We start from the raw sequence: 24561 nt of genomic DNA, 5'->3' as shown, positions 1-24561 counted from the left end.
GGAAGAGCAGCAGTTACTTCCTCAGACTTCCTCAGTGTTGGCTCTATGCAGCCTGTCCCAAGGGAATACTATGTTTAAGCATGCTGGAGCTGATAGTTATTCTAGAGGTGTTTCAGTCTCTGTATTTTAAAGCCTTTGCCCACAGCACAAGACCCCTCTTTTCCAGGAACCATGACTGACTCAGCTCTTAAAAACCAGAACTTCACTTACTTTCAGTTCTTGCAAAAGGCTTTATTGTGCAGCTACCATACTGTGTTCACAGCCACTTTCAGAACAAGTGTTAAGTTGCAGTTTTTGACTAGGAAGTATACTGAAGGCACATTCATTTACACGGATAAAGCTCTTTCCATAGGTAATTCATAAACGGACATTCCTCAGCACAAATACAAAACTGTACAGTAGCCAGTATAACAAACAGGAACACCTATGCTGAACATAGAGGAAGTGAAGTTAATGTGCAGAAGAAAACAGCTTTTAGAGGGATTAGGTATAACCGTAGAAATGCCATATACAAATTTTAGTACAAATACCTTGTCTATAAAAATTGGAAAGTGAGTGTGCATTTTAATTTCAAATAGAACTTTAATGGAAATTACATGATAATTTTTCTCAGTAATTCCAGTTGGAGAAAGATTAGCTTGCATAATTAATCCCTACATTCTTTTACACTGACCTATCCAACAGTGGAAAATACTAGAGAGCAGACAGTGCTGCACAGAAGGTGCCTAGAATTCACAATTAAAAAAATAATGGCTACTTTTCCAATGTTAAAGTGGTCCCTTGGAGGTCACCAAAGCCTTAGGAGGAATTAGATGAGCACCGCTGAAGTAGTAAGGTGTGACAAGTATCACAGACACGGACAGGTTTAGGATACGATGGCAGTGCAAGTTCATTGCTGGAACACGTGTTGCAGAAGATGTCCCCGCAGTTTCTGCAGTGGTGCTACAAACAAAGAGCTAAAGTAAGAACAACTGCCTAAATAATAAGCATACTGAAGACATAAAGAGTCTACTAACGTCCTCCACTTCCCAGCCCACCCCTCACAGCAGTTTCCTCCTGCACAGAGAGCTCAGCATCGAGCCGCAAGGTCTGCACCCAGCGCAGCTTCCCTTAGGTACTGCGGGGCTGCGCTGGTGCTCCCTGCCTGCCCTGGCACACCCCGGACCAAACCTCCCAGAGGACAGGGGGCACAAGCCCTGCTCTACACAGCGGAAATGCCCCGCTTGGGCTGCCACGTTCCCCCTGCAGGAGCAGGAGGTTCCCTGTGCCTGAAAGGCACTGAGCACGGCCCATCAGAGCGCTGCTGTCTGCCTCACGTACAGTTCGGAGAACTGTATGGTGAAGCACACCACAGGGGACACAGCTCACACCAACTCCCTACCAAGGAAAGGGCCCTAGCAGAACACACAGCTGTTTAAGCTGTCTTTTCAAAGACTTCCTGTTGGTATGGTAACTAGAATTCCTGAAAACAAGATGTGGAACTGAAGCAGCCTCAGTTTTCCTTAGCAAACTAGGCAACAGCACGCAGCGCCTGTTTTCTGAGAGAAAAGGAGAAGAAACGCCCTGAACAACACTACCTTTCTTCTTGAGATAGAGAACTCCTTTTCGCATTGCTTGCAGTGTGTTGCTTCATCATCCTTCAGCCAGGTATGACCCTATGAAATTGGAACAAAGCCATCAGTACAGATAAAAATAAATTTATAAAATAAAGTTCAGAAGCAGTTTGCCAACCAATTGTCAGTATTTTTCAAAAGCCATCTTTTTAACGTAGGATAAAATAAATTAGGAGTTAACTGTGGTGAAATTTGAAGTTTTAAGTGAAATTCATGTTTAATGAAAATATCCATGTGATAGAGTACCTTTAGTGCTTTATTTACTTCTTTAATATCTTCCATCTTCAGCTTGGATCTGAGAAAAAAAATAAAAAATTACTCCCTCTCCATGGCTTTCCATTTTGTTGTGTTGAATTTTACCTGCCATTCCACTGTCCAACCACTGAATCTAAACTCTTTTTCAGTCAGCTCACTGTTACAGCTCTGAACCACTTAGTATCACCAGGAAACACTGTCACCTTGGGGTAAAAACCCCATTTTCAGTATAGTCAGAAGCAATATGGAAAAAGCAGAGTTCTACGCTAAGAACCGTGGTTTCCCATTTACTGTAGTTTCTCAGCTAGCTTGAAGGATCTTCCCTCACTTTTACTTTGTGGCTGTTTAGCTTCCCTGGGTATAGTAATTTCCTCCTTAAAATTCTCACATACAACTGGACGTGTTTTAGAATTATTTGTATTAGTTTGATACACTGTCCCCCAAGTCACATCACTTCCTGTAGTTTGACTCCTAGAACTTACTGGCTGAGATGAAGTCCCATTTCTTGAAGAGCTTGCTCCTGTTCTTCACAGACCTTCTCTAACTGCTGCTTCTCATCTTGCAGTTTTCTCAGTTCCTGTAAAATTAAGCACAAAATCAAGTTCATGTGCCAAGTCTGATCCATAACATAGTCTACCCAAAATACCCAAGCATTTCACAAGCATAAGTTCCTTTACAAAGCTACCTAATTCTAAGGCTTTATTTTTAGCATTACATGAGTGAACTACCAATGGATTCTTGTACAGCATACAATGAAGTCATTTAATCATGTTTACCAGTGAGAGGAAAATTTTCAGGCTTTAACCATCCTTGAACATAGCTAGACCGCAGCAGTCCTATGCCACACACAAGCATATAGACAGATATTGATGTGCAATTGTGCCTTCAGTCTCTAAACTGCTAGATACACAGCAGTAAGTTCTTTTTAGGTTCATAAGAACCGTCATGTTAAAAACAAATCATCTCACTCATTTGGTTTGAATGCTTGAAAACGTGTTCTTATTCTTACAGTCACTGAAAGCTCTGAACCTGCCATTTCCCACGAGCAGGGCTATCCCACCATGGGGCAGCTGCTGAGGTTTTTGTCCCCTTCTTCATCTGGCTGCCTGGTAAGTGGCTCAGGCACTCGTAGCTAAGGCAGCTCAGATAGCAACCTCCTCAGCCATCTCTAGCAAGGCTGTTTTAATTGCCTGAGTCCTGTACTGCTCCAAGTTCCTTCTCTTGGCATTTCATGTGCAGACTTGTATTACACCAGCCAAGCTTTTGAAACCACTCAGAAGATGAACATGGTACAGAAACAACTAATCTGCTACAGATGCGAGCATTGCATTCATTTCAAGTCAGCTTTAAATCTGAACACTGGGCATGTTTGCACTATGCATACCTTTTTCAGTCCTTCCATTTGTTCCAATTCTGTTTTAAGCAGAGAGGTAGCATCCTTCTCTTGGTGTAGTTCTCTTTGCAAAGTTTGTCTCTGTTCCTTTTCAGATTTTAACTCCTTTTCCAGCGTTGAGCTATTGAAAAATAATTGATTCTGAGAAACCCTACAGCAGAAAATATCCTATGGTATTTACGGACAGCACTTCTTAAAGAAATGGTAGAAGGGGAAAAAAAGAACAACAACAACAAACAAGCAAACAACCAACCAACAAAAAAAACACTGATGAAATACCATTTGCTGTCCAGCTGGGACATCTGTTGCCGACAAGTGTCAAGCCTGCCAGCAAGCTCTTGCTTCATCTTGTTGCATCTTTCTTCTGCAGCTTGCCTTGCCTTTTCTGCATGCTGCAATCTACAAAGTAAGGAACATGTACATTTGCTGTTAATTCACATATTCCATATCTATTTGCTGTCATTTTGTTCCTTTATATTTACAATGTAGGCCTTTACAGAAAGCTAAGCCTGAAGATACTTGTGGAGGACAACTGAGTTTTTGAAAAAACCTGTTTCTGCAAAACACAAAATCAAGAGTCATAGCTGTTCCTTATCTAAGGTCAACACATTTTTAAACAGTCTGCTATGAAAAGAGCTATGATTTTCAAATGAGTCAACTATGTGTATGTTTGCCTGGGAAAAGGGAACAGACAAGTACAGAGTGATAATGGGGAGAAAAAAAAAGAACATCACGCTAGCATGCATACCCAAATATCTATAGGAGACATAACTGATAATGTTATATGGAGAAATACAAGGTCATTCTATAAAGGTCTCAGTTGGAACATTTCTGCTGACATGAGTGGTGTTGAGCTTGTAAGTACCTCTCTTCCATTTGTTTCATAGAAGACATCATCTCATTTGTTTTTTCTTCAAAGGAAGATATTGCTTCTGTTTTCTGTTGTAATGAACACTCTGCATTCTGCAGGAATAAAGTGAATAGATACTGCAGGTAAGACAGTTTGTAAAGCACAGTGTTAGGGCTTAATGAAAGTCAGTCACTAGATAAAGACTGTTTGTACGTTCCATTTAGACATAGGCACGGTTTGTAACAAGACAAACAAAATGCTGATAATGACCGAGCAGACACTCCTCGACTTGCTTTGTTCAGAAAAACACTTTAGTGTACTGAACTCTGACTCATGAGATCAGCTACAAGCCAGAAATCTTTTAAGGAGTCTGAAGAAGAAAATTGTCACATTATATCGTAAGGATAAGCATATCGATTATGTTACTACTACAATTTGAATGAAACAGCTGCACTTAAAGGGTGGGGAACTAGGAAGCAAAGAAAAGCATTTTTCACATCAAGTAAATTCTGCTTTTCAAAGCAAAGGCATACCTCAGCACCGGGGTTTCACTGGCCATTGCTCTGCAAGTTTATGTGCATCTGTGAAGGAGGCAAAGGCCTGGAAAAAGCCTGAATAAACATCAGGAAACAGTCCATAAAAATGGAGAGAAGTCACCTTTGGACTTCCGGCACCAGAGATGGGAGGGGAAGTGTAGTTAAACCCCTGTTTCATTAATGGACACAAACTCTGCCTATTTTGTGCAAATACTGCCACTCCATTATTTCCTTGTAGAAATGTCTACAAGTGTATGACCAGTCCTGACCACAGAGCTCCCCCCTTCTCAAATCCAGCATTGCCTTTTCACTAGCTACAGCACTCAGTTGACCATTTGGATACAGACTCCAGAAATTAGACAAAAATAACTTAATTTTCTATTGGTTTAGAGAAGCTTGTTGTTGGTTTCTATGGTAAACTGTTAAGTGAAAAGCAAGACAACACAGATGGGAAGAAGAAGCAAAACAGTTCTTGGCTGTATTAAGTGACTACATTTTTTAAAGATTTCAGTGGCTAAAACAAAGACCCTTAAAACCACCTTCTTCCCTGTGAGAGCTCTCCTTCTCTTCCTAACTCTTTCAGCATTTCCTGGATGATCCTATAGCACACCACACAGCATTCTGAAGGAAAGTCCCTTTCTTTCCAAACACAGCCAATCTCATAACAATGAAACATAATAAAAAAAATAAACAATTCCTTCCCCAGTTCTAAAATAGATATTCCTGAGAAAATCGCTGCATCTATTACTTCAGATGCACGTAAGTGCATATGCACACCTTATGCATGATCAACACGAGAAGTCCACCACTCCAGCTGCTTTCTACTCACCGCTACGTACGTACCTGAGATTTGTGAAACATCTGCAAGTTAATAGCTTTCACTTCTTCTAATTGCTGACGAAGCGCAACCAGGGTGTCTTGTTTTTCATGAGTATCTTTTTCCAGAAGTTTCATGGCAATTTCCATTTCTGTTTTCATTCCAATCTGTAGCTCCAACTCTTTCTCTAGTTCCTTACAAACAGATTTCCTAGTTACTACTACGTAGCCATGTGCCACAGATAAGTACTTCCAAAACCCATATAAACCTACACAGCAAGCCTTGTCAGTCTCTTTACCAGTCATTAACCGGCAGTTCACTGTGGAAGTGACCCTTGTCCATATACCATATTTTCCTCCATAAACACAGTTACATTTCTTTTTGTTTTTATCTTAGCCTCTTCTGTAATAATCCCAGTACATTTTTAAACAGGGGAAGACCTTTTACTCTCAGTGTTCCAAAAGCCCAGATTTGCAGTTCTGTACAGACGCTGTAAGTGATCTATGTCCAGCATCTTGCTTCTAAACCCATTATGAATTCTGAGTAGTTTCAAGAAGCGCACAGCATACATCTTATATTTGTAATGCTACCTTAATGTACACAGTCCTGGATCTTTCATTTTCCTTTCTATAAGGAAGTTTCCTTACCAGCCTGATCTTTTTTTCTTCTTTCAACTGCTTCCAGACATCACTGTACATTTCATCAAGACCCTGCCGTGACTGCCTGTAAGTATCCAATTCTACTTTTGTATCCTCTTTTGTTACCTGTAAGAAACATTAGCAAAAGCCACATAAGACTACAAAGCTATATAATTTCAGTGTACCTCAGAAACAGTTTCACACAAGAATGAACGTGCTACTTCAAGCAAAATCCTACCACTTTATGATTAAAATCTAGCCAACATCAATAAACTGAAATTTCAAAGAGTAAAAATAGCAAGAAACCATTCTAACGTTTCTATTGCTGTCTCCCTTCTGCAAACACATTTTTAAGTCTGTAGCAGAGAACAGCAAAATCCAATATATGTGCATATTATAATAAACAGCGATTTACAGTAGCGTGCTAAACAGTGGTACTTTGCATTCCAGTTCAAAGCTCTTTCAAGAGCACTAACTCCAGTTGAACAAGAGAGCTTGCTTATTTTAAGGATCCCCATCTTTACATCATTGTCCTACCTCTACACTTTTTTCACTCCGTTCGCGAATTAATTCATTTTGTTGTTTTAACTGCTGCTGCTCTTCCTGAAGAGATCCAATTCGGTCAGTTGCTGCTGCCAGCTAAGAAAAGAACATATGTATATTTTTGTCAATGTACAAGCATATAACACCAGGATGAATTCTAAAGTTAGTTAGTTCTCACTTTCCCTCTTGAGCTTTTCATTCTTCCCAGAAACTGGGATTTTTTTTTTTTTGACTTCTATTCCTCACATGACAAATAATATATAAGTGTGTGAGCAGGGAGAAGAGGGACAAATCGTTTTCATTAGTGATATGATTATTCTGGGGTGGAGAAATCCCTGCAAGAAAAACACCTTGATTAAGGAAACCAGTCCAACAAGTAAGTATCCAAAAGCATTTTAATTACTAACATAACAAAACCTTTCCACAGAGCTGGCCACGTGTCCCAACTCTCGCTAGCCCTATCAGTCCTCTGTACTACACCAGTACCAGTTGAAACAGTTTAAGCCTATGGTGAATTCTTCAGGTGTTTTACCTCTAACAGAAGAGAGCTAAGAAATATTTAACAGCCAGACACAAACCTCTTCCTGCAGCTTTGAATTAGTCTTCTCTAAACAGTCTATTTTGTTCTGAAGATCGGCAACTGTGCAACTGCAGTAAGGAAAAATGCATAAAAACAATACATGAAGTGTCAATGTTCAACACTTATTCTTATCCACAACCATACTTGTATTTGCTAACGACGAAATACTTCGGTGAGCTAGGGAAAAAAAAAAAAAAACAAAAAAAAACAGAACAGAACAAAGAGAGTTGTCTCTTGTAAGCAGAACACATCTCCATCTAAAGAACAAATTTCGAGATGCTTCTATCACAAATTCATCTCCAAAATCTCCTTTTTTCCATTAGAAAGCCTCAAAACGGTCAACTATTTTTACACAGACTTGTTTTTGTGTTCCGTTTGCCTTCAGAAGAGTAAGATTACAAAATGAAAGCAGGTCTTTGGCAAGGAATCAGAAAAGGCGTTTCATTATCAGACAAGAATCTACGTGACTGACGGCAAAGACATTTAATGTCGTAATGGAAAATAGAGTGTTTATACATTAGAATAGATGAAAATCCTACCTTAGATGCCGGTTAAGTTCTTCTACATAATGCTTCTGGTCAAGGACAGCAGTAATCCCTCCATCTCTAATTGTAAAGTGAGAATTTATTGATTGAGAAGATAATTCTCTTTATCTGAAAGTGTTAATTTGTACTAGGATTTTCAGCATAGACTTGCAAACCTTTCCTCTTTTTCTTCTAAAAGTACTTGTGTTTGAGCTAGACTGGGAAGCAGTAAGAAGACTTTTTGTCCCAAAGATAAGCAAAGTACTAGAATACCATTATGATTTCAGAGGCAAAAGGACAGCATTAGAAAGCTGTGTCACATGTCCTCTCTAACAGACTTATTTTATATTACATGTTAAGCCTGGGAAAAAAATATATTTCCTAAACTTGGGGGTGGAGGAAAGTATCTGGATGCTCTAGAAGGTACGTACTTTTGCACATTGTTTTATTTAAAGACAATTTCTGTTTCGCTTTCAAACACATGAAGAATGAAGAGAACTGGAGTATGCTTTTAATGTTAAAAAAGTGAACTAATTAAAGCACTCATTTGTACAATGTGAAGTGTAACAACTTTCAAAGGACAGTATGGACGAGAAGGCAAGTCTCTCATTTAAGAAGAGCTAGAATGGTTGAAGATACCACTCGTCTCATGGACATATTCCCTGTATTTTATGTATTCATACCTCATACCTGTATTGCTGTTTCTCATCGACAGCTAAACAGTAAAGTGCTCTAAAGTACAGGAAGTGAACAAACTATATAAAGTCTCTATCTACTACAGGTCTTACAGATACAGCAATACTAACGGTTGCAGCCTATTCCTCACCTAACACTTCAGTAAAAAGTATTTCTTTCCTCTGTATCTGATCTCTCCCACAGAAATAGCTACTGAATTGAGAGCATTTCTGCAATAGTGCAGAAAAACAAAGCACTTAACAAAAGGTGCCCAGGCAGATCAAGAAAAAGATCAAGATCAAGAAATAAAGATCAAGAAAATACACTAAAGATCAAGAAAATCAAGAGATCAAGATCAAGAAATACACTACCTAAAATTGTGTGTTCTTAATTTGGTCCTGGCTCGGAACACTCCCCACATGTATTGTTAAAATTGCCATGGCCTCAACCTTTACCATGCTTTTATTTAGATAACAAATCTATGTAGGATTCTCTTTTGAATGATTAAAAAGAGTTTGAGATCTCTAGCACTGACACGTTCCCACAGATCTGTCAGCTTTGTTCTTCGAAAAACTTAACAATACGTACTGTTTGCTATCACTGTCCTGCGTTTCCTTCAGGTACAAGGAAAAATCAATCACTCCAACCTGAAAAATATATTTAATAATTAACACACTTTCACAGGGCAATTCTTGAGTAGCAGCTGACGTTACTTTACATTTGGAAAAGAGTAAAAATCTAAAGTTTAGGTTTAGGAAGACAGATAAAACCTATACTCTTCACAACTGAAACAAACTCGCATGTCAGTGTTTGTCATAAAAACATCAAAATGACTATATTCAGTGTGCTCGGTTTCCCAGGAGTTATTAGTTTTGACAGCATTTCTATAAACTGCTACTGGAAGTGATGGATACTTATGTACTTGTCAGTGTGAGAAATGTGATGAGCCTCTACACAGGACATTCCTGTCTTCACCCACCAAATGAAAACAAAACACCTTAAATCAGGCCTTCTACAAGCAAACACAGTATCTTCTTACAGGGACCTGACATTTAAGTAATTCTCTGATTTTGTTAAAGAGATTAATAGTTAGCCATGTTCATATTTTCTAGAACAGGCAATGTAATTTCAACAACTTCTGCAACAGTCTCTCTTAAAGAAGAAAAAGGTTAATAATAATTAAATTACAGCCACATACATTTTTAATTTCTAGCACAGAAAGAAGGTTAGACTCCTGCAATGCTACTGACCCATTTTGTCAAAATTTGCCTAATTTAAAAACAAAACAGATTGGCTGAAACAGGACATAGTACTGAATTACACGATACAATAAGTTATGCAGAGGTCAACGTAACATTACATTAAACAAAAATGCCATTCATTTGCTTGGGCCACAAATATCTCAAAACATTCCTTAAACTCCTGGTCTGTTTCATTAAAGCAGCAGACATATGGGACATCACTCCCCCAACACCCCCAAACCGAAAGAAAACCACCAACACACCCAAAATGAATCCTCCCATAGCTCTTAGCAGACTGATCTTGACAATGTATCTCACGTAATTATCTCAGCTCATCTAACGTTTGATTTCTCATAAGGCATTCATATGTCCACTTCAAATGACAAACCCTGGCTGCAGAACAGATTTAGAAATTCTGGACGCGTCTCAGTAGAACATTTATGTGCTTAATTCTACAGGAGTCTTTAAAGAACCGATTGTATTTAAACTTAATCTTCACCTGGGAATCCAAGTCTTCTCCTTTCAAGCAAAGGTTTGCATCAATAACATTCAGTCCAACTAACAGACCCACAATGACTGCTCCTTCCTCCTCCATCATCAACGCATCAGGCTCGTAAAATTCACTAGAAGAAATATTATAAGGCATCACGGCACATCGTAATTTTAATGGTACTTCTATCACTGAAACAATTTAAATAGTAATGTAGTCCTTATAAAGCTCAGCTAATCAGTCCCTTACTAATTTACTGTGCAAGGCAGAAGATGCTGAACGTTCACAGAAAATACTTGCAACTGTAGGTGCACTGCAAAAACAACGAACAACTTGTTCCTCTGCAGGTCGCAAGAAGAAGCTTGAAGTTCAACTGGTCAATTAATGACCTCCTACCACAGCAATCCAAGTACATTCAGTGAATACAACGTACGTGTGTCTGTACTGTTACCTTAATAGATGCTTGTGGTCCAAGAGCACTTTGAGATAATCTGCCAACTTCTTTTGCATGAGTGCCAGGTAAAGCCAAGCCCGTCCTCTTCCCACAGCAGTCCTAAAATAAAACACTGCATGTTTTGGTAAAAACAAAAAGTTTAAGCACATCTGTGCAATTCAAAATCCTCTCTACGAAGAAAGACAAAGGTAGTTATTTACTAAAAAAAAGAAATCGCAGGGGAAATAAAACGTCTCCAGAACAGAGAAGCATTTGAGTACATCCCATTGCTTCCATGAAGGGAAAGTACATTGTAGATCTTTCCAGTTTATGCAGATTTTACATACTTTCAACTAGCACTATAACCCAGCTGTTCATGCATTCTTAACATAACACTAGTCCCTTCATTATCCCAAATTATCTAAATGAAATACAAACATGCACAATGTTAGACACAGCCATAAAAGTGATGGAAACGAGGAAAAAAAAAGCTGAAGACTGCAGCTATTTTTAGCAAGCTCACAGAAGTTTCCAAATACTGTTTTTAATTGGACAGCATTGCTTGAATCAGAAGCACTGAATATTTTGAGATGGTCTCCTTATCTCCTGGAGAAGTCAAAGCCTCCTACAGACCCTATTTTTCTCTTTGGGAAAAAGATCTCATTACCGAGTGCAAGAGACTATCCAAAGGATTCTTTTACCCGGCAGTATAAGTGAAACACATAATCCCCAACAATCAACTTACTTCAACTCTGGCAGATTTTTAACACTAGTCGCTATATCTGATGCTTCAGGACAAAGTTTTTCCACAAGCTCCAAAGGACCAAAGAACGACTTGTTCTGCCCAATAAAGGTCTTCTTCACTAAGGGAGTGTACAGAGAAGTTTGTGATGAGAACCGACAAGCTTCCACCTCCAACCCAGAATCAGAAATCTTAGTCCACATTTTACTTCACCTTGCCAGCTCCTAATATGTCAATAGAAACGGGGCATTAAAAATACTTTGACAGTTTAGGAGGCACGGCATATGCCAGAGGGTAAAAACACAGTTATAATCGGGAAGGCTGCCTAGCACGGTTCATGGTATGCAACTGACATTAACCACACAAGAAGTCACACCGGAGACACGACACAGACCCCGTTATCTGCCTCTCCTCAGCGTGGCAGTCAGACCACAGGGGAGCGGGTGCCCACCTTTCAGGCCGTGCTTGAGGCAGTGCTCCAGCACCACGAAGAACTGCTGCAAGGGAGGGAAGTCCGAGTCCAGCGTGCGGCCCAGGCTGAGGGCCGACTGGATGAGGGTTTTGATACTGAGCTTCATCATGTTCATCAGGTTGGCGCGCTCCTCCATGGCGTGGTATCGCACACCTGGGCGGCGGGGACAGGGGTGAAAAAAGAAAAGCGTTTCCTATTTTTATTTCTTTCAGCAACACGCTCCTCCTGCCCCCTCCCGGCGCTGCGGGGAGCGCTGTCTCCCCATCTCGGCCTCCATCTTGCTGAGGTGAGCGGCTCCGGAGGCGCTGGGGAGCGCCCCCCCCTCACCGCACGACCGCGGAGCTCCAGAACCGAGGACGGCGGGAGAACCACGGCGGCCTGGGGAGCCCCAGCACCGGGGGAGCCCCCACCATCCCCGGCCCTGCCGCCCCCGGCCCTACCTGCGGGGCAGGGGCTGCCCCCGAGGCCAGGCCCCATGGCTCCTGCGTTACCACGGCAACCCCGCCTCCCGCCCCGCGCCTCTCGCGGTGCTCGCGAGGCCGCCGCCATTTTAGCGAGCTGGGGCCGCGCCGCGGTGCCGCCGGCTCCCCCGCCTGGCGGCCTCGGCTCCTCAGGGAGCTGCGCCGCCGACTCCCGCAGCCTTCAGGGGCCTCAGTGCCCTGCTGTGAGGCTCCCCCCCTCGTGCTAGGGGAGAGATGTGCTCCTCCTGAATGAGGGGTAAGAAACAAAACAAGCGAGAAAAAAAAAAAAAAAAAGGCAGGCAGGCAGGCTGCCAGCTGCCACTTTATCTTCACACAGGTGCTGACAGATGCTGCCACCACTACACCTAAGTGATCTTTTGAGACAGGGACGTTGCGTTAGGAGATTCCTGGTGTCAGCTGTGCATCAAATGGGGCCATACTCCCCGCAGAAACAGCAGTTACAGAAGACCAAGTGCAACAGGTAGACCCCCCCTATGTTAATCACATGCAAGATTGATAGAACTAATACTAACAGCATGCAGAAGTCTATCCAGATACTAATTTTCATCATTACCTTCTTCTGAACAGGATGGTAATCTAGAATTAAGATTGAGCAAAAATTTTCCTTATGAAAAGCGTGAAAACAGCTATCCTAATCAAATTGATATCAGTAATAATGGAGCACATGAGCTCTTGTCTTCCCAGTAGCCTGCCTCTCTCAATATCTTCAGTCAATGTAGTGGATGCCTCAAAATTACTTGTAATGTCTGAGATGAGACTGAAGATTTTAAGGGCTGTAGTATTTTGAATTTTGATTTCAGCATTGTCAAGTTATACATTAAAAACAGAAAGAAAACCTCACTAGAAATAGGAAATCTGTGGCTTTGTTGAAGTATTCAGTAGCCGCTCATCAAGTTATTTTGGGTGTTTCCTGAATTTGAACTTATCAGAAATGTTTAGCTTGTAAGACTTGCTCAAGAGATACACATGTATTATTCACAAGACTTAAAAAATTAATAATGTGTATGAAATGTTCTTTATGAACTCAAATTTTAGTTAAACAGGGTCTTCTTAAAGATTTGTATTAAGTTTAAATAATAATTTGAACAATTGTTTTGACTGTTGCAAATTTACACAGTCAAATACACCTTTTGCAAAACTATGTACTAGTAGGTACGTGCAAAGTATCCAGGTATTAGGCAGATTATGAAAGTCAAACCTCAAAGATTAGAAAGCATTACGCAAGTGCAAAAGATCCCAGACATATGCTGCAATCTTTTTCAAAACATGATCAGACAGTCTCTTAATCAACTGATTTTTTAATCATCATTTTGAAGCCCCATGCCTTGTTTACTGTACACTATTTAGCACACCTTGAAGTAGGAAAATACTGAAGCCTGAAGAAAAGCTGACAATTCTCCATCTTTTGGTCTTTAAGACACATAGTCTTTCTTGACTCATATTCTTTAGATTTGTAGCTCCTGCCTTCCCAGCCAGGCAAGATAGTTTCATCAAAGGCAGAAAATGGGTTTATGATGTACCTTCCCCTTTCTATCTGTCCAGCTGAGTGTGTAGTGTGCAGCAGTATTTACACGTGATCAACAGATCTGAAATAGGAGGTAGAGGTTATAAATACTCTTAACAGCTTGTTCCCTGCTGCCTTCTTTATCTAGTTCTCCACAAGTAGTTTGGCAGACCACATATTATTAAAAAATATGTGCTTTAAATTGAATACATATAGTGCTTGGTCAAAGTTGATATGAAAGCTCTTTATACAGGAGGGCTGAATAGATATAATGTGACCAGACACTAAATCACGTAAGTTATGAACGAGTTTTTCTTCTGGAATTTTCTGTAAGTCATCAACATGTTATCAAGATACTTAGAACAATTTGGGAAGGTAGCATTGTATTCCCTTACTTTAGAGATAGGAGGCTGAAGGGTTGTGGTAAAAGTCTCATTAAGTTTGGGAGCTTTGCTTCAAGAAGGAGAACATTGTTTTCCCAACTTCTCACCAAATACCGTGTGTTGTGTTGAATTATGTCTATTCAGAGCATTATTTCAAATGCAGCTGAAGGTAGTGAGATATTCTGCCTCAGGTTAAATCCCAGGTGCTCAAGATTGGCATCTAGGTTTGCTGTGAGACTGTAGTGCACAAAAAGATAGGAATCTATATTTTTTCAGGACATGATTAATCTTGAACTCTTGCTACGTGCCTATGTAACACTGAAGTATTTTCATCAAAAAAAAAAAAGTCCATCAACAATGATTTATTCCACCATGTAGTTATGGTTCATCCCCAGAGAAATGCAGCTTGAATACTTAATACTGAAAACAAGAAGGCCTGAACCAGTTAGCATAACTGAGTTCCACTGGTCCCAAACCATCAAGAACTAGCCTGGGAGCCTGGAATACAAGACTAACACATCCCATTCCTACATCTGAATGGTTTTGTTTCCATGCTCTAAGTATTACTGAGATCTAATTTCTGTAAGGATCCCACTAAAGCCTTCTTAACTCCATTTTAAGAAATCTGTTCCATAAATCCGTAGGGTTACAATACTGATGAATACAGATGTTTAGTAAAGCAAGCTGTAATTAAGTAAAGCTATTTTTAGGATAGTTGATTTATAACAAATCTGTTTTAGTCCAATTGTCCACTTTCTGACATTAAAACTATGCAAGAAGTATCAGCATAGTTCCTCCCCTGAGCCAGCCCCCACAGCAAGTGATTTGTTACCCTTCCTAGCACAAGCAGGCTGCTGAGCTGAATTTAAAGGGAGAGGGAGAAATAGAATTAATAAAAGCCTACCACACAAAAAATAAAGTCAACTTTCCCAGACATATTAACAGTTTAGGATTCTTCTGGTTATAATATATTTTGTTAATTCCACATCTATGTTGTTCATTATAATTTCCTTTAAATAAAAACCTGCAGCATCAGATATTTAACAACAAACTCCAAGTAACAACAACGCATCACTCCCTAAGAAACGCCACTTACGGGAGCTAACTTATTTGCGCAGCATAAAAGCAAGGGTACTAAATAAACATAACCATACTTGTTTTTGCTGTGTTGTCATTGCTGACTGGTTTGGATATGAATCCTACCAAAGCTGCAGACTTCAGAGCGTTGCCATAGCTCAGCGCTAAGTTCTCCGAGGCTTTCTTAGCCAGCGACAAGATCGGAGCAGACCACCTCGCTTCTTCTGCCGCTTTCTCTTTTTCCTCGTTCTTCAGCTGGGTTGCGCTAGGAATCTGGTTTTTGTCAATGATCTCAAAGTCTTCTTGCCTTCCCGCAGCAGCAGCAGTGCATTTCTCCCCGTCAGCCATCTTCGCTCTGTCATATGACCCTGATCAGGCGCACTCCAGGCAGCAGCCCCACGCCCTGCCCGCTGGCTGCAGGGCAGGCACCAGGTACCCACAGCCCCCTTGACTCTTACACAGCAGGTGCATGCACCAGCAGGACCGAGCCGAGCCTTTCCAGAACTCTGCAGTTTGTTCCATGTTCTGGGTTAAAGATTTAGGAGGGGGGAGCAGGGAGGGGCATGGTAAACTGAGCAAGAGTTTACTTTTTAAACAAGTTATCAAAATAACAAAAATTCGCTCTACAGATTATTTTTTCATTGCGTTCTTTTCCCAAACATTACTTTCAATTAGAAAATTTGTACCATCTTTTGAAATCCTGGATTTGTGCGGTATTATGAAAACTTAAAAAGATCTTTATTACTTTGCCTGTAACTCAAGTTATCCTAGCTTGATTAAAGTGCTGGATAGGAATGACAGGTACACTGTTGTGAAAAGCTCTTGCTTGTGTCGCTGTCACTACAAAATAACTACAGACAGTAAGACTACTTCTTTAATGTATTTGGGCTGTGGTTGGTAGAAGACATGTATCATAAAGGGGAACCGAAATGGCCCTCGTATGAAAATACAGCCTTAGTGTGTGTCACAACTATTGATGGTTTATCGTTTATTTTTTCCATCCAGGAACTGTACGTACCTGAGATAGAGCACTCACATAGTCATGATGTAGTAGATGCTGCACATTAGTTTTTTTGCCGTACAGAAGAAAGTTTTTATTTTTATTTTTTTTTGTCCTCCTAAGAAATGAGTGAAGGGGGGAGGGAATAGTAGAGTTGGAGATCAGTTGCAGTAAAAGAAATATTCATGTTTGTCTTATTTATTCTCCTCCTTTAAGCTAGTTTTAAGATTGAGTTTGTCCTCTTGGCTTCTCAGATACTGAAAGTTTAACAACTCCAGCTCCACAAGGTACAAGGAAGCTCTTGCATTTTTGCTGGGAATTCAGAGATCAGCAGCCTCTTATTCACCCATGATTCATATGAGCTAAGTATAGGCTGTGAGCTACTTTTGCTAAAAGGGTGCAGAGATAAATTTTACTCCATCTAGTGGACTCAAGAAGTACGTGACAGTGGGTTTATATGGCCATAGTATCTAATAGCTTCACAGGTTCTTGCTGTTGCTGACATGAATGTACTTCTGTTTGACTTGAGTAAGACTTGACATTGATTTTCTGCCATTAGTATCCACCCAATATTAAGAGTCAGGACATACTGGCTAGAGCAGCAAAGCAGGATTCCAACCTTCTAAATAAATTATTTTTCAATACAGCTGAAGAATAGGACTTGAAAGTTTTTGTTACTGAAAATAAAAACAAACCAAGACTCCTGTTCACCTCTCAGTGTGTCATTCCAATAGCTACAGATGCACTACACTTCCCTGTACTGACTTACAATTAGCTACTTTGTAAAAACAGTGATTGAAAGTACCACAGTCTGTGATCATCTTTCTGTAAGTCACTATTAAAAAACATTTCAGTGTACAGAGTAAAGAAACAACCACGGAGGATGTAGTTTACCTAGGATACAGCTTTAAGCACATTAAAAAAAAAAAAAAAAAGTTTGTTACTTTGGTTTTGAGCTGCCCTTTTGTCAAAGAGAGGCACTATGCATGAATAACGCTATTCACTTTTAGCTCTGAAAGTAGGTTCGTTTTTATTTTTGGCTTCTGCAGATGCTGATATTTCACCACTGCAGTCTCTTCTTTACAGACTGCTAGTCTAGCTCTTGCCATTCATGTGAAGACAAACAGCATTTTCTTTTGAGAGCCCATTACGCAGCTCTAGGTGTGCCAAAGTATATATATATCAGTTCCATGTAATTACAAACATAGAAGTTTTGAGGACTTAAAGATGTTAGGACGCACTGAAAAGTTAGTCAGGAAACTGAGTGACCCAGTTACTGCTATTTGCCTTTCCTATCCTTAGAAATCAACAAGATGCTTCTAAAAATGAAAAAGTGTCATCGGGAAGCTGTCTGAGCTGTGTGAAATTCAGTTCCCTTTTTATGCAGATTGTACATGGCTTTAAGTTTTATTGCCACCCCTCTTCCTTCTTCTTAAGAGAGAGAGAAAAATATTGAAATATTTATAAAACTGGAGATAGTTAAATAGCAGTGAATTTAAAGTACAGAAATAGATTATTCCTGAAGGACTCATATTTTAATCAGGAAAATGAATCTTTAGGACAAAAGTTTTACTAGCCAAAATGGAAGATGGTTAATTTTAGAAAAGGAGAATCTATATCATTTGCATTCAGTGATTTTGAAAGGGATATTAATTTTCCACACCATGACACTTTCCAAGACAGTGTCTTCGGTTAATTCCTCTTCATCTCAGATTTATTTATTTTTAGAGTAATGGTTTAAGAAGCTTCACTTGCCATTTAATGTTTCAAATGAATCACACACTTAAGGTATTTTAGTTCAGCCAAAAATGCCATAGTATGCTAACAAGTGAACTTTATAATTAGCTGTCAGTTATACCTTGCATTCCTGTAACATCTGCCAGCAAAGCTTGCATTATACTGTTCCCTCCCTCCTATTCCACAAACCATTAGATCCTTCTTCCCCTTGTGCACTGGAATAAGGGAATGCCAGCTGAGGAAAAACAACGTTAGCAAATGATAACATGTTTTTGTTAGGAACTCACCAAAAAAATCCCAAAACAATAAAACCCAAAACACATTCCATGGCACTGAATGAATTCCCCCCTTATAACAGTGATTAAGTTATCATACTTCTAGAGACAACAGTTTTAACTGTTGGTCTACCTGCAGCTAATTAGCTAATATCACCAATCACTTCTAATCAAAGAACTTTCTTAAAAAAAGGATTGTTTTCGGTTGTGTTATCACAGCTGTCTTGACTCAAAGCAATTTATTTATTTTTTTAAGCCACAAGTTTATGGTCCCTGATACAAATACACCCACCAATGCCTTTCTTGAAACGATCCTCATTACTACAGAAAGGATCAGCTGTTTGAAAGTGTCATTTCACAAGCCATTAGAATTCCTGAGAGGAAATGGAAATAACATTAGGTGGAAATGTGTGTCTTAGTAAATAAAGGGAAAGATAGAGTAGAATAGTGAATAGAACCTTGCATTAGAACACTGTCACGGAATCAAAAGAGCAGCATCAGAGTTTAGTATATATTTAAATCAGCCAGTGAAGACCAAGTACTCCTCAGATATATATTAAGTCTGGGGAAAATTCAGTATTTTTCAACTCTGAACTATCACCTGCTTTTAGTAAACAAAAGGAGAGAAAAAAAAAAAAGGCCTGTAACAGCAATATAGTAGACTGGAACATGGAATGTCAGAAGGCAGATAAAAACAACACCCCATTTATTTTATTTATTATTTTTTTTTGTTATTTACCACATTGTTGGTGCTGTAAAAACAGAGGCAGCAAGCAGAGCTTCCCACTAGGTGACACTACGGCACTACTTTTTTCACAGAGCAGCATTTAATATAGAGCAAGGACACACTGCGAGCAAATCTCATGTTGTGAAGCTACCTGGGAAACAGCAAATAGCTCACAAGGTGCCACTTTCCCAGCAGGGTGTATAAATACCAGATTTTTTGTGCCAGCCTTAAACTACCATGTATATTTTAGAGAGGATCTTTGTGTGGCCATGTGTTTGGAACAGAACTGAGCAATGGCAAAACCATGCCCCTTTAAAAGTTTTACTTTCCGCCACCAAACTTTTAAAATAGGAAAAGAAAACGTGTGTCTTAACACGAATGACAGTTGTAGTGCCCCATGGTACCAGCTGTGCTAACAGGCCATTTTGGGAAAAGGGAGTTAAGTAGTTGCTTGGGTAGCTCCTATAGGAAATTAAACTTGTGACCATTGAATATATCTCTAGGAATCTAGATGTACATATACGTGATCCAAAATTATCTGTTGGGTGTAATGGAAACAAAAGGCAAGAGAGTAAAGGGGAAAAAAATGTAACCCAAAACCACACAGGTCATGTAATCCTAGCTGCTAGTGAATTCAGGATCATTTGCAAGTTCTAGGGTTTGAAATGGGTAGTATTTTACAACAGGTTTTGGTCTGTTAGAAGTTGTTGGATAATGTTCCAAGTACTTTCAAGTACTTTACAAGGGTCAAGAAGTTTAGAGGAATTGTATAATTTGGTTTAGTGTACAGACCAAAAGAGAAATCAGGGTACATCTGTTTGAATGGTATAATGACTTACATGACCTGTGTGGTTTTGGGTTACGTTTTTTTTCCTTTTACTAGCTTGTCTTTTGTTTCTATTGCACCCTATAGACAATTTTGGATCACGTATAATTATTAAGGTTATATAAAAGTGGTGTGAACTAGCTGGACTGACGGGCAGAGGGATCAAAGGAATTATGAATGTGATCACAAGCTGAATCCTAGTAAGATGTGAATGCAGTATCAGTGTGCTGGCATTTTTGCTACTTAATGCAGTTTTCAGCTGACACACCTGAGGATATTTCTATGGACTTAATTAGCTGAAGAGATGAGCTCATGAATTCCATTATTGTAACAGAAGTATGTTGCAAATTACAGAAGAAAATGTTCTGAGATATAATAATAACCCAATGAAATACATGATATAGTCTGTAGACAAGTCTAGAAAAATACTTTTATGCTGCACAAAACCAGTGTTAATTACTTTAGTCATATGTTTTAAAAGAAAATATTGAAAGTTCATTATAAAATTTAATCTGTTATCTATAAAGTTTGAAAAAAAAAAAAACAGACATCAATTCAGACATCAAATTAAGACAGAATTCCCTCCCAAATAAAATACCATTGGCATGATTTGCTATACCATGGCTACAAAAATCTTGAGACAATAAGTTTATTTGTGGTGAGTGGTTCCCAGATTTTTTCTGCCATGTACCCTTTTGGCATCCAACTGCACTACCAGTTTTGTTTCCTTCCCTTGGCCAGCTGCAGCCACGAGTGTGGTTCTCTTGCCAAACTGACCAGATATTACCTGCTCCACCAAAAAGTGTCAGCCTTTTTCTTTAAGGAGATGAGGAAGGCTCAAGAGCAGCACAAGATTTCTCCTGCAGCTACTGTTCTTTCTTCTTTCTCCTCCAGTTAGAGCATGGTCATCTTCTCTTGGCCCAGCAGGGACAGGTGTTGCTGTATGGCTGGTGCCCACTGTTCTGCCAATTTCTGTGTTTTCTTGTCACCCAAAAGTGTGACTTCAGGTTTAAATGGCAAACTTCCATGAAAGACCTGTAGGGGTTAGGAGACCATGTTCTAGACTATGTGGTCATTTTCTGAAAAGCTTTGTAAATTTGCATGTTCACTGGAAACAATATAAATTTATGGAAAATTATTTTAAGGTTACTAAGTAATGGTATTATAAAAATGTCAGACTTCTAGAGGGGATTAAATTGTTGCAAGGTACTGTGCAAATCAGACAACAGACTCTTTTGCTGCTTCAGTAAAAAGGAAGAAAGAGAATTAGATGAAGGATTTTCAGTTTTCTACAATATCGTTAAGTGATGTTTCTTCCTTAATAGGAACACTAAAATAATCTTTCTCGTGTAAGACACTAAAGAACATTTAGGCACTTGCATATAGTTGTGGTGTCACTGCATTTGTGCACCTGAGAGCAGAATGTGGCACAGACTGGGTAAGTCTTCTCCCCAAATAATAGAAGTCTTACAACTAAGGCCCATCTGTAAGATGCAGTAAGCAAACAGATGAAAGAGATTGTAGCAGGCAGTGTGAGAAATGCAATTTCCTGGCTTTTTTTCCTTTCTATTTGTTTTGTGAATGAAACTGCATACTAGTTAGTAAGATATCTAGAGAGCCTAAAACAAAAGTGAAGTCAATAAATCTTTAGCTAGATTTTTTTTTTAAATAGAAACAGTCTCTTTGCCCAGAGAAGCTGTGGATGCCCCATCCCTGGAGGTGTTCAAGACCAGGTTGGATGAGGCCCTGGGCAACCTGATCTGGTGGGTGGCATTCCTGCCCATGGCAGGGGGGTCGGAATGAGATGATCTTTAAGGTGCCTTCCAACCCAAGCTGTTCTGTCATTCTGTGATTCTTTCTCTCTCCTTTCCTTTCCTTTCTTTCCTCAGAGCTTTTATCCTTGCGGACCTGCAACCAACAGCTGGTTTGCCACACTTAGGGATAACCCTCAAACCCTTGGATTCAATAGTTTGCTGCCTCTTGCCTCTGATCGAACACTTTCCCCAGCCCCCTTGGTCACTGGATTGCTGTGCCATTCCAGTGCATTGAACTGGCAGAAAACTGATACAGCAGAAGTGAGTAGTTTTCCTACTGATTTGATATATTGAAACAGCTCGGATTTTCCAAATGGTGTGTCAGAAGAATTACTCACTGTATGTATGTCCTGTTCAACCCTCAGTTTTCTGCCTGACCTGAGTTCTCCGCGGAGGCTCCACATGGCAGATTAGCAGAACAGATGACAGACCTACTACTGCAGTGCTTTACCTTAAACATCCTTCTTCCCATCTTTTGTCAGTCAGAGGGGCTCCTGGCATCATAGCAGCAGTAAATGCACAGGGAAAAAAGGACCAGAATTAGAAAGAGCAGTCATTGTTTTAACAAATCCTGAAAGTTTCTAGTAACCAGTGGACTAGGGGCTTTGTGATTAGGAATTGCATCTCAAGTAGCCATCTTTAGGTGAAGAGAATAAAAGGAAACTATGACCTAAGTATTAACCGAAAGCTTGCATGCCCCAAACCAAAACTTCCCAAAAAGCCTTTAAAAGATTATTCTCTCTATATTTTTTTTCTATTTAGATCTTCAATTTGTACTACTTCTGACCCATAATTTTAACGTTGAATGCTGGTAATACTGTCGTATGGCCATATGCAGCTTCCTGGAATCCTGACAGACACAGCAAGGGAAGCACTGCAAGTTTTTTAGCTAGGAGAAAAAAAAAAAAGGTCTAATAATGCCAGATACATTTAGTGTGCTACAGGTGGCCTTTCCTAGAAGTACATACCATGGCGAATTTCTGTTGATACCTCACGTCATGTACTACACATCTCTTTAAATTATCTCACATGGTCCAGAGGGTTCCTTTTTATACAGAAGACCTCCCTCTTAGAGGTGAACTTTAAAAGCGCACAAGGATGAAAGTCGTGGAATTTATCAAATGGTGAAAGAGCCCTAATTTATAATAACTAGGGTGGCAATAAAAAAGCGTAATAATGCCTTCAATTAAATGAAATGGAGATCACTCATCTTTTTAGGTGAAACCTGTTTGAAATTTTGAGCTGCCTGAAAGGAAAAGAGACCTCTAATTGAATTTGTGCGGGTGAGGAGACAAAGACACCTCCAGTAGATGTTTTGTTAATAGAGTGTGGTAATTGGCATCCAGCTGTTAAGGTACAGTGTCTTGCCATCTTCCCTTTTCCTCTTTGTTCTGTTAATTCCGGAAGGTTTTACACGTTTCCCTGTCTGCTGCTTGGAAATATGGTATTAGTAACTGTAGCGAAATTTTTTAGGCCTGCATGTGAATAATTTCCCTTTTTGAAAAACCAAAACCAAAGCCCAAATCCTCATCAGAAAGTGGCCATAGTGAGCAAAGCGAAGAAGAAAAATGAAAGGCCCTAAAATAGTAATAAAGGCTGAAGTTGAAGTCTCATTGTTTTTCCAATAAACATAAAGCAAACATTTTTAATAGTAAGAGTAATAAAATTTTTGTTATTCTATTCCAGTTATGGTTTCAGGCTGTGATCTTGTCCGATTTCATAAGGTCCAAACTCTGGTACTGCCAGGATATGTTGTATTGATCTCCCTCGAGTCAATGTTTTGTAATGGTTTAGGGCATAAGGCCACCTGAGGCGCTAAATTTCACATAATACTGAGGCCCTATTTGGTCTTTAACCGTTTCAGGGTTCGTATATTCAGTCTGTAAAAAATGGAGGAGAAAAATCTCTTTTGTTTCACAGCATTATATTGGTACGTTACCACTGCTGTCTTGGAACTCTGAAAATAAAGATGAAGTTTCAGGTAACTCTTCAGATATTCCAAATGTGATGGTTCTTGTCCGTCAGGTGTCCACTCAGGATGAGCAGACCTCAGTTTGACTATTAGCATTTTCTTGGTTTCTGAAAAATCAACCAGCAGTTTCAGATGAAGGACAAAATCTGGATTGCTTCTGGAAAAGATGAGTAAATGGGATATCAAAGCAGTCACAGGTCACTGCAGTTTAGTTTTAAATTGAGAAGTCATTAAAGAGTAGCGCGTTGTCAGAAAAATAATTGTTTTTGCTTTTTGGAGAAAACGTTATGTTTATATGTAATCCAAATACTCCTTGATTAAAAAGCTTCACAGTACCATAATAAGCCATACTGCATTTTACTCACAAGAAGAAGCCTTATGGCTAAGGCACCGGAGAGGGACTTAGAAGGTCCTTGTTCTAGTCCCATATCTGCGATATCTGAATTTTAGCCTAACACCTACATTGTTTATGATTCTGAGCTTTGCCTCAGTTTTCTTTCTGCAAAACAGTCATTATCTTCTTTCATTTCATCTACTTAGACTGTAGGCTGTTTGGAATGAGGACTTCTTATTTTATTACTAAATGCATATATCATGCCTGGCACAATCAGAGCTAATGTGGTTTGGATAAGTAGATATATATTTAAAGCTACTGTTTAAAAAAATATATTGTAAAGTGCTGCTGTTAAATTGGAGTGCTGCCAGTTAAGGTTATCTGTGTCTGGTCATAGAGAAAATGTTTTGCAATGAAAGCTATAAATTTTCTTTAGCAGAAACAAATTAATTTACCACAGGCTTCTAACTTCAGCTCCTGACATGCCTTTGAAAGTGAAGTATCCTAGTTATTTGTTATTTGTAGAGGCCAAGCTACAAAATCCATGTGAGCTTCTGAAATTACAGAGGTGCAATCAATCCCAAAATAAGGAAGTGGAAGGAAAAGGACAGCAAAACTTCGTCCTGAA

General features: G+C 39.5%; 1 protein-coding gene and 1 long non-coding RNA gene across 13 annotated transcripts in view; one reads left to right on the top strand and one right to left on the bottom strand.

Moving 5' to 3' along the window:
* Positions 1–210: 210 nt before the first annotated feature.
* Positions 211–15638, bottom strand: RUFY1 (RUN and FYVE domain containing 1). 4 transcript variants are annotated; one of them, XM_048057169.2, is made up of 18 exons: positions 15326–15638; positions 11782–11955; positions 11334–11451; positions 10607–10708; positions 10165–10288; positions 9013–9071; positions 7765–7830; positions 7224–7293; positions 6640–6741; positions 6112–6228; positions 5491–5658; positions 4127–4224; positions 3541–3660; positions 3253–3382; positions 2351–2445; positions 1860–1908; positions 1578–1655; positions 211–942 (listed from the first exon to the last, which is right to left on the bottom strand). In XM_048057169.2, the coding sequence occupies exons 1-18, from the start codon at positions 15594–15596 to the stop codon at positions 799–801; spliced, it is 2085 nt and encodes a 694-aa protein (XP_047913126.1). In that variant the 5' UTR covers positions 15597–15638; the 3' UTR covers positions 211–798. The 4 variants fall into 4 exon arrangements, with proteins under 4 accessions (XP_047913126.1, XP_047913128.1, XP_047913127.1 ...); XM_048057171.2 differs by having other exon boundaries at positions 15375–15571; XM_048057170.2 differs by lacking the exon at positions 15326–15638 and adding an exon at positions 12243–12495.
* The window catches only part of LOC125181970 (uncharacterized), a 66270-nt gene continuing 54087 nt past the window's right edge, over positions 12379–24561 (top strand). For all 9 annotated transcript variants that reach the window (XR_010834957.1, XR_010834956.1, XR_010834955.1 and 6 more), the window contains exons 1-2: positions 12379–12519; positions 12601–12744. This is a non-coding gene — a long non-coding RNA (uncharacterized lncRNA). The remainder of the gene's footprint in view (positions 12520–12600; positions 12745–24561) is intronic.

The sequence above is a fragment of the Anser cygnoides genome, chromosome 14 (genome assembly GCF_040182565.1).
Source record: "Anser cygnoides isolate HZ-2024a breed goose chromosome 14, Taihu_goose_T2T_genome, whole genome shotgun sequence".
NCBI classification, from domain to species: Eukaryota; Metazoa; Chordata; class Aves; order Anseriformes; family Anatidae; genus Anser; species Anser cygnoides.
This window is presented reverse-complemented; position numbering and strand designations above follow the sequence as displayed.